Here is a 10,712-nt window from a genome sequence, read left to right as displayed (position 1 = left end):
AAACATAATGGGATGCTGAGCTAGCTAGCTGGCTATGGATAGCCAACACTGGAACTCTTCTAAGTCAAAGGAAGCTTTTGGTTTTATTAATTTATTGCCACCGGGGCCCAAAAAACTGATATACTGCTTTCTGACTGTACACCGTACTGCATGATTGTAGCGGGTTTACTAACGTGTTAGTTCTAGTTTGTTGACTATGACATGACAATCATGTAGGCTGTGTGTGGCTGTTAGTGGTCATGATATTAAAATACCAAGTATTAAGGTTTGGAAAGGTTTTTTCGACTGGTTACAGACAGCTGATGTGTTGTGCACTGAAGTCCACAATCGAAGGGAAAAGGTGAGAGGAGAGCGCATAGATAGTTGCGAATTATATATTCAACGAGCAGTGATCATGCTGTTTTTATGTGGCTGCTATGAAGGTGAACTGTGTTTGTGTGTGATCAGCGGTGTATTCACTATGCCGATTCTGTTGAAAAATTTAAATAGTCCGGATGGCCATATGATTAATTGTTCAGCAGTCTTATGACTTGGGGGTAGAATCTGTTAAGGAGCCTTTTGGACCTAGACTTGGCACTCTGGTACCGCTTGCCGTGCGGTAGTAGAGAGAACAGTCTATGATTCATGTTGGATGACTATCGATTGACAGTCATCCAATATGCTGATATAAAAATAAGGCCATGCTCATAATTTTTATTTAAATATCATCCTCCCTCATCTTAAACAGCACCGACCGCCACTGCCGCGGGCCCGATGATATTCCAGGGTGCGTTCCCAGAGCATGCGCAGAACGGCTGGCAGGTATATTCACGAAAATGTTCAACCTCTCCTTGTCCCAGTCTGTAATCCCCACGCTTTAAGATCACCACCATCATTCCTGTCCCCAAGAACTCTAAGGTTTCATGCCACAATGACTACCGTCCTGTAGCATCCGTAAGTGCTTTGAGAGGCTGGTTATGGCACACACCAACTCCATCACTCCAGACACCCTAAACCCACTCCAAATAGCATACTGCCCCAACAGATCCATAGACAACGCCATCTCAATTGCACTCCACACTGCCCTCAACCACCTAGATAAGAGCAATACCTATATGACAATACCTATATGACAATACCTATATGACAATGCTGTTGCATTGGCTACATCTCAGCGTTCAACACCATTGTCCCCTCCAAGCTCGTCACCAAGGTTAGGACCTTGGGACTGAACACTTCTCTCTGCAACTGGATTGTGGACTTTCTGACGGGCCAACCCCAAGTGGTGAGGGTAGGCAACATCACCTCCGCCACACTGACCCTCAACACGGGGACCCCACAGGGGTGTGTACTTAGTCCCCTCCTGTACTCCCTGTTCACTCACGACTACAACACCATCATCCACATCGACGGGGCTGCAGTGGAGCTGGTCGAGAGCTTCAAGTTCCTCGGTGTCCAAATCACACACAAGTTCTGAAGTTCTACAGCTGTACCATTGAGAGCATTTTGACTGGCTGCATCACTGTTTGGTATGGCAATAGCACCGCCCTCGATCGCATGGCGCTACAGAGGGTGGTGCGGACTGCCGAATAACATCCCTGGGGCCGAGCTCCCTGCCATCCAGGACCTCTATATCAGGTGTTGTGGAAGGAAGGCCTGGAAAATCGTTAAAGACTCCAACCACCCAAGCCATAGACTGTTCTCGCTGCTACCGCACGGCAGGCGGTTACTGGCGTATCAAGTCTGACACCAACAAGCTCCTGAACAGCTTCTATCCCCATGCCATAAGACTGCTAAATAGCTAACTAAATAGCTACACGGACTATCTGAGTTGACCTTTGTATTTATTCTTGATTTTGCACTGTCTCTATGTATCAGTGTTGCTTGCGTCCCTCCCCTCGCCCCAGTGACAATAGTCACCTTCAAAGCATCGTTATCTTTCGCCCCACAAAAGCCGCGACCCTTGCAGAGCAAGGGAAACAGCTACGTCAAGGTCTCAGAGTGTGTGACACCACCGATTGAAACGCTATTAGCGCGAGTCGCTAAATAGCTAGCCATTTCACACCGATTACATCTATGCACTCACAGGGCCCTACACGCTATGCACACTGATACTCCAACACACATACAAACACTCACTCTATAATTTGCTGACACACACACATAAAACGCACATACATTTATACTGACTCTACACACACCCACTCACATACAATCATCATATAGGCTGCTGCTACTCTGTTTATCATATATCCTGATGCTTAGTCACCTTACCTCTATACATATCTATCTCTATCGATCCAGTATCCCTGCACATTGTAAATATGGTACTGGAACTGACCCTGTGTATAGTATGTTAACTTACTTTATCGTGTTCTTCTTATTTCTTATTTCTTATATTATTTCTTATTGTGTGTTTTTGTTCTACCTTGTTATTTTTAGTCTTACATTGTTATTGATTAATGCATCGTTGGGGTTAGAGCTTGCAATAAAGGCCTTTCACTGTACTTGTGCATGTGACATTAAAAACATGAAACTTGAAATGAGACTCCCTTGACAAGCAGTGTAAACATGAATTCCTGGCTACTTGAAATCATATGCTCCATGTAGCTTAGCAACAGGGCAGAACATTTTGCTACTGCTCCCACAAATATCTTAGCAGGCTCTCCAGTCTAGATTATGTTTTTTAGTTATAGTGTGTTGCACAGCACTTACACTGCATACCACTCAGCTGTATGTGCTATGAGGCGAAGAGAGTTTGGACTAGGCCACAGACAAGTGCTTATAATATAGGGGCCCCTTACTTGAGTTATTCAACCTGGCCATAACCCTCTGAGAAGAAATCTGATATAATGTCTAATAAAAACGACTAACTTTATTTTATGAAGGGTTTTCATACATACATGATGTGTCTATATGACCACCCAAATTTGTTTGGTAGAAGTGTGCTATGCATCTAGTAATAGCTGCATACCACTCATTCTCTCACTGATACTCTGTGGCTGAGTTTAGACAGGCAACCCAATTCTGATCTGTTTTTCACAAATTGGTATTTGGACCAATCACATCAGATCTTTTTCAGAGCTGATCTGATTGGTCAAAATACCGATTAGTGAAAAAAATATCAGATTTGGGCTGACTGTCTCAGCACAGCCATTCACACTTATTTAAAGATCCAGATGGGATTACAACTAACCTACCAAAAAGTAGCCTAAAGATGATTGTCGCACCATAATATATTATCCTATTGTGACATGCCACTAGAAAACCATTTATGACACATTTTTAACCTGGTCGTGCAGTAGGCCTATGTGACGTTACAAAGGAAACACTGTCACAGTAACTATGACAATATTCATTTGTGTCATTATCAACATCTTAAACTTCGACCTGGGTCACACAGTGTCCGCTGCATCTCACAGTGTCAGCTTGTTGAAAAATGGATTGTTGGTGGGGCTGCTACTAGTAACAGTCACGGTCTGAGAAGCTGTAACTCTATCTCTGTTGAACAAACAGCAGACGGCAAAGTGCATACACACAGTACTGGGAAAACAATGACCGTAGGAAAAAATATTTCCAAAGTTAGTGACATATCCCGCGATGATGCATCATGCAGGACAGAGAAGAGGGTAAGCTTGAGACTAGTCAGTGTTATTTTGTATCTTTGTCATGAAAAAATAGGTTTGTTGAGAGCAGAAATAGGCTGTGAAAAGTGTTATCGTCTTTGCACTCAGGAGGAGTTGGCAGTCATAGGATATTATGACTGTACACTGAAGTTGGATTCAGTCTCTTGGCAAAGAAATACAGTAGCTATAGGTATTCATGACTAAAATGTCACTAAAATGTAGATGTAGATGTAGAAATAAATTAAGTCGGTTATTTTGTCACGTATTCCTAAAAATACAGTCCATAAACAAGCCTTTTGCCTGTATTACAAGCCTTTTTTTACTGTGTGGCCTTTCTTGCATCTACAGGGCAATGAGAAAGGGGACCAGTGTGACAGAGGCAGATGGTGGATGGGTACTTTGAAAGTAGGTATTTTCAGTGAGGGGAAAACAACAACAGTTGGTTTCAGTCAAGCATCTTCACACAGTTCTACTATTAAGATTATGGAAATATGTAGAATTTATGTAATATTAAAAGATTAGATAAAACTCTCTATCCAGTGCATTTAAAGGTGATGCTGTACAAAAAAATGCCTTCTCAATCTCCTTTTCCCGTATATGCGGGAAATCATGTGTGCAGGAGATATTTTTCAAATAAAATATTTTCCTCTCATTCGCATCCCTCCAGGATACGCCCATCCCTGGGAGTTACCACATCCGGGACTTCATTGAGGAGGCTGGCCTGAACCCGGTCCGTAGGACGTATGGCTTTAAGGGTACGGGGAGAGACACCAAGATGCAGATGCGTAAGGGGGACTTGCTGCTGCCGGGAGCCTATTGCTTCACTGACTCCACCCAGGAGGCCCTCAAATGCCAGGCCTCCTACTCCTTTAAGAGCTGCCCCCGCCCAAAAAACTACACTCTGGGTATCCGCGACAAGGTGGGGAGAGGATGGGAAGGGGACAAGAGGAGGGGGACCAGGGGAGGTGGTGTGGGGGAAAGGAGATGGGGAGGCGCGGAGAAGGGGGTGTTATCAGCATTCATGTATCTTCTAATAATACAGTTTTATTTGACATTTTAACCTGAATGTTTTATATTGTCCATCTTTGTCCAGGAAATAGACCTTTCACCATGCCACTACAATGTGACCCAGAAACCAGTGCCCAAGATACCCTGCAAGTAAGCACCTGTCCTGCACAATCTATCATTATCATTTTTACACTTTCAAATCATCCTTTGAATCACAGCAAGCAGACTGCCTCTGATTCATCTCCTTGATATATGAATCATCCCCTTGATATCTTTTTCCTGTACAAATAACCACCTGACCTCTCCTTTCCAGTACCACACAACAGGTCTGGCCTCTTCTCTACAGCACCTATTCTCCTCTCGAACCACTCTCTCTCTTCTTTCCTTGCAGACACGTGATGTTTCGTTCGGCAGTGCAGCGTGCCAGCTTTCTGCCTGTGAGTATCTAGTCTCCACTAGCTATGACTCAAGCCCCTTACGTTGCCAACAAAGGCTTGCAGACCTACGTGTTTCAGTCGGTTTGGTTATGACACCCATAACAGAGTCTGTTAGAGACCTACAGTATGTTATGGAGGTTACGGTATATTATCTCTGATCGCATTCGATGCCTATTATGGCACTGTGTTGATCGATGTTACAAGTTCGGTTGCACTGTGTGTGCTGCAGTGTGCAGCAAGTGCGTCCGCACATATTTGAGCAGTGTTGGCAGCTCTCTCGCGTTAACAGAGAAGGAAATGTGTTGGGAAATCTCAAGGGTATCATTACTATGTAGTAGGGAGCTTTTCTCACCGCTAGTGGTGTGTCAGGGCTAGTCCAAAGCAACTTTATTGTCAAAGGTTAAACAGTTCAACAAGTCCCGTGGCAATCATATTTGTAGCCACAGCCATTCAGACAGCTGTCTGCTTGATGAATTGAAGCAGGTTCGCCATATATCAGGGGGTCAAGGGTCACAGAGTCTTAATGTTTTACACTGAAAATAGTCAGCCAGCGAATACCTATCAATCTCATTGAAATGAGCCACGGAGGATTTTTTATTGGATTTCTCTTTGCAGGCTCCAAATGTGAAATAGATTTTCACATATTGACAGAAATATCCCCAGGGTTTAAGGCATTGCAAACCCAACAAAGAGGGGGGTTGTTTTTTTCTCATGATTTGACTTAATTTCTTCATCCTCGGGCCTAAATGTGCCCCAGATTTGTTTGTGTGCACTGTGCAGTGTCTGTGCAGCTGCAGCTCCGAACAAACCATGTTTGGAGACTTTATTTCCGCTTTATTTTTATTTATTCCTATCTGGGATTATTTAAATAAAATCTTTATTGTTTGGCCATGGCCTGTGATAAAGTTTTGTGGTCGAAGAGAACAGCTCGGGGTATCTGCACTATGCACACGTGGCGTATCTATGGGAATAGAGGTGTCGAGGACCTTTGCTGCGGCATTGTCCTTCTTGACACACATAATTAATGAAAGGTCAAAGGTTCAGCAGACATTTGCGGCATGGGCCAGTTATCTGTGCCACACCGGGAGAATGTGGCGCTCGCTCCGACAGCAGCGAAAGTAGGCCAGGCGCCTTGCACAGAGGCAGATCACCAGGACAGCTCATCACGGGCAGGCAAGTGTGCTTTGGTCCTCTGTGTCCTTTCTAAAAGCTCCTGTGAAATACACCTGCCTTAACACCTTCACCGCAGATCAGCCCCCCTGAGGGCTGGCGGGCAGGCGGGGGTGGGGCGGATCAAGTGAACTTGCCCAGCGCAATCAAATGGCAAATAATGACTAGCTATAGCTAGCTAGTTTGAGCTCAGGGACATAGAAAGGCTTATTTTTCTCTTCTTTTTTTCTTCTTCTCTCGTTCTTTGTGCTATGAATCACCGCATCAGGAGGGCTAGGGATGGATTACTGGCTCAGCGACATAAAAATGTTTTATGTCACGAACGGGAAAGGCTAGGATAGGCTGTGTGCTATTTTCTGCTTGTGGCCAACAGTGTGTGTTAGTGGGCAGCAGGGGAAAATGAGAGCTGGAAGCCATTGAAATAAAGTAGTTTGAAACTCACGTAATTCATATAATGTATATGCCGTGGATCAAGTATAAATAGCCATACAATATGAACTGCCTCACTGATCCAACTTCCAACTTTAGTCCTTGAATACTTATACAATCGTGATTCATGCCAGTAAATAATCTTCAAGACAACCATTCAACCTTGGTCCCTCTGAGCAGTTTTCTTTGCCTGTGTGAGTGAGTTAGCCTGTTGTAAATAGTGAATCAAATGGTTCCTGTTTGTGTTCAGAGAGAGGGCCCTGCTCCTGGACATTACAATATGAGGACGGGCCTGACCAAAGGAGTCACGTCCTGTTTCAGATCCACTGTGCCCCGTCTTCACAGTGTACGCTCGGTGAGTGACGCACACACACACACACACACACACACACACACACACACACACACACACACACACACACACACACACACACACACACACACACACACACACACACACACACACACACACACACACACACACACACACACACACACACACACACACACACACACACACACACACACACACACACACACACACACACACAGAGTCACCTTCGCCACCATTGAGAGTAGTCGCACTCTCCTAAGCATAATGTCACTTCAGATAGTTATAAAAATGTAAACAGAAACTGTCATTTTTAAAGCTTGGTAATGGTATGTTATTCTCTCTCCCACAGTAATAATACGTGAAGACCTAGCTAGCTGTGCTTTTTTTAGTGACTGTTTGTTGACCTTGTTTGGCAGAGGACTCCAGGACCGGGGACCTATGAGCCGTCCTGGCAGATGGGTCAGCGTCTGGGGACGGAGGCCAACATGGGCAGGGCCCACGGTCTCTTCTTCCGCAATGTCTTCTAGATCGTCCAACAAGTGTCATCCAGCCATCCCTTTTTATGACTCCCTAGTTCCCCCACTTCTACTGTCTGATAGAATGCACGTGACACTGGGTGATCATGTCGTTTATTTTCCCTCTGAGTAAAGAACCCTGATTTCGTTGTCAAATGCACTTGACTACATTTACCCACGAACGCATCTCTTATTATTACCAGACACATAGGCCTACCATTATCAAATGCATTTGTTTTTCCTTCGTCAATTTTAGAGACACTAACCAGGGAAACGAAACAATATTCATCTGCATTGCAACCCTGGTTGACTGAGGGCTGGATTCAATCCGTAGAAGATCGGCGTTAGAGCGGGATTGAAATTTAAAGCCAGTGTTTTCATGGAGACTGTATTCACGTTAAACGATGCATATCTCGGCTCTATCGAACATTTCCTAAAAATGTCCGATCTTCGGCACTACGGATTGAATCCAGCCCTTTGTACTTCTGCCTACCCCAATTTCTCTCCCTCTCTCTCTGCTGGCAGCCTGTCTGGCAGGCTGTTGTGCCTCCACACTATCTGCTGTGCTATGCACTCGTGAGTGAGGGGGGAAATGCAGTTCAGTCATCCATCACATGCACATAGCTGGCATGCTGCACATTCAACATTAGCGGAGCAGCCAGTGTCACACCACGAAAGGGCTATTCTTATCACTACCTATCCTTACTGTCAATGAAAAAAACTCACACGGGATCATGTTGGACTCAGGTTACACTGACATAGACCATAGCCTTGATAGGAATCAGGCCTGTGGAAGGTAGGCCAAGTAGTTGTTTTTAAAAAAACATTTTTTTTTACAATAGATCGTTTTGGTCTTGGATGCTCCGATTGTCTGAAACCACAAGAGAAAATACTCTTCTCTCTGTGCAGCTATGAGATACAAAAAAAACGAAACAGGGAGTACTTGTTCTTGACGTCTTTTGAGACATGACTATGTATCTCACTCGTTCCATTGCCCTGTATAGATGTCAGTTCATAATGTCTGCATTCTCGCAATATTCCCAAACATATCCACAATGTCATTATCTTAGCACATCAGTTTAAACATTCCAACACTTCACGTCCTTGTCTTCAGCTAGCGACACATACGAGCGGCTCAAGTGTTTCAAGAGCAGGGCTCTTATTGACGTTGTCATTATGTAGGGGACTAAGGAGAACACTTTGAGGCTGACAGAAAGACATCCCTATTAACATGGGCTATAAGCCTGGTCCTGTAAGTGGGTAAATCCCTTTTGAATTCAATCACTTTTTGACAGAATCCCTTTGGATTTAAACAAAACTGTTGTTACATGTTTGCCAATAGAAGAAGTGCTCAGAAAGTTACTTTTTGGACATGAATGCCAAAACATTCAGGAAATAAAAGGTGCTCAAAATTGACCCATTTTGCAATCCCCACCATACCATGAGACATCCATGTCTTCATCACTGGAAAATATAAACAGTTGAGTTTGATATAATTTAAAAGCTTACAAACATTTCTGGAGTATGCATCATCGCTGTAGGCTGTGGTCAGGTGTACACTATAGCCAGCCACTGGTAGCCTAGTGGATAGAGAAGCGAGCCAGAGGGTTGCTGGCATCGTCCTAGTTACCATCACCCTTGCACAAGGCCCTAAACACCCTACAATTGCTCCAGGGGTGCTGCACTGCGGATGACCCATTGCTTGCATTCCCTCATGGTGTGTTTGTCTCGGGGGGTTGGCGTATGATCATAAAGACACATTTAAGTTCTCTGCAAGTTAATGAACAATAAAGTACATCTTATTTTGCAATCCCTCATGGTCATCATAATAACACTCTGATCTGTAACATATGCCCCATAGTGAGGACTTAGCACGTCAATGAAAGACATTGGTTAGGCTGACCACAATGCCTAGCACCATTTATACCTGGTTCTAACATGTGTCCTGATCTTGTCCACATTCCCATTGTGCCCACATTTTCAAACATGTGTCACTTACATCATCCATCTGCTGTATCTGCATTGTGACCAGATTTCCTGGTGCTTCCCTGTATGCACATTATTTTACAGATATTCTTTCAAAATAAGATTTAATTTTAAGAAAAATGTATGCCATAAGTCAATGGTGCCACCTGTCAATGATTTTAGAAGGCAATATAATGAGGATTTAAATGGTTTCACTGTCCAGATCCTTATATCCAGACACAATGGGTCTCCGACTACCTTTGGAGGTGATCAGGAAATCTCATCACAATGTGTCTTTTGATTGTCTACACCCGTCAAAAAATGTGGGCACAATCAGAATGTGAACAAGATCAGGACAAAGGAGGCATGCTAGAACCAGGTATAAATGGGGCTAGTGAGAAAAGGACAACATACCAGGATCAACCTCTCCAAAAAATGCGGAATAAATTACTCTCAGAGAAGCTAAAGCATGCACCTAGGCCACTAGACTACATTTTATTTTCTAGCAATTGCGTGACTTTGTGTTATCGAAAAGCAAAGGAAACGGGATAAGCTTGTTCAATTGATCACCTCCTTCTAAACTCCATGTAAAATCCTCTTCAGGTTTGGAGGCAGTTGGGTTGGCTGCAGCCAAGGTTTATTGCGGGATTAAGTCACTCACTTTCATTAGAAACCATCGGGTGTCAACAAGGACAACTAGGCAGAACAGGCAACCCAAACATGACCTGATTTCTGGAATAGCTAAATGAATTCAGGATAATATTGGGAAGGTGACATGATAGTGGATGTTTTTAAAAACCTCCAATCCTTATAATTGGCAGCTTTGAACAGGAAGTGACCCGACATCAAACCGAGCAGTTCAAAGAAATTGTGTTTTCCAATGTTTGAGGTAAGGACGTCTGTCCTGAATTACTGTCTCTGGAGATACAACAACAAGCATCATCAGTCACTCCACGGTCCACATCACTCTAAAGATTGATGAACCCACGACGCCAAACGAGCGAAAACAGCCTTTGTTTACAATGCAATGAACCAAGATGGCCACCCCTACACAATCTACTGCTGCTTCCTCCCTTCCTTGTATTACATGACCACCGTGAAAAACTCCAGCCCTCTCACATAGCCCAATGGTAAGACATGAAGACAGAGCTGTCATGGAGTATTGTTCACTTATGTCCTCTCCGCCAGGGTCACATCCATTCCCATCGCCACCACGGTGTTGACGGCTGGCTAAAGAATTCAGAAGGCA

The 10,712-nt window shown here is 44.0% G+C and overlaps 1 protein-coding gene across 1 annotated transcript; it reads left to right on the top strand.

The window, feature by feature from the left end:
* Nucleotides 1-3,477: 3,477 nt before the first annotated feature.
* On the top strand, nucleotides 3,478-7,672 carry stpg4 (sperm-tail PG-rich repeat containing 4). The gene is made up of 7 exons (XM_071380505.1): nucleotides 3,478-3,608; nucleotides 3,954-4,010; nucleotides 4,273-4,524; nucleotides 4,699-4,763; nucleotides 5,005-5,050; nucleotides 6,900-7,004; nucleotides 7,400-7,672. Exons 1-7 carry the CDS (start codon nucleotides 3,534-3,536, stop codon nucleotides 7,508-7,510), a joined length of 711 nt encoding a protein of 236 aa, XP_071236606.1. The 5' UTR covers nucleotides 3,478-3,533; the 3' UTR covers nucleotides 7,511-7,672.
* Nucleotides 7,673-10,712: the final 3,040 nt, after the last annotated feature.

The sequence above is a fragment of the Salvelinus alpinus genome, chromosome 32, assembly GCF_045679555.1.
Source record: "Salvelinus alpinus chromosome 32, SLU_Salpinus.1, whole genome shotgun sequence".
NCBI lineage: Eukaryota > Metazoa > Chordata > Actinopteri > Salmoniformes > Salmonidae > Salvelinus > Salvelinus alpinus.
Note: the sequence above shows the minus strand (reverse complement) of the source record. Positions and strands in the feature narration are given on the sequence as shown.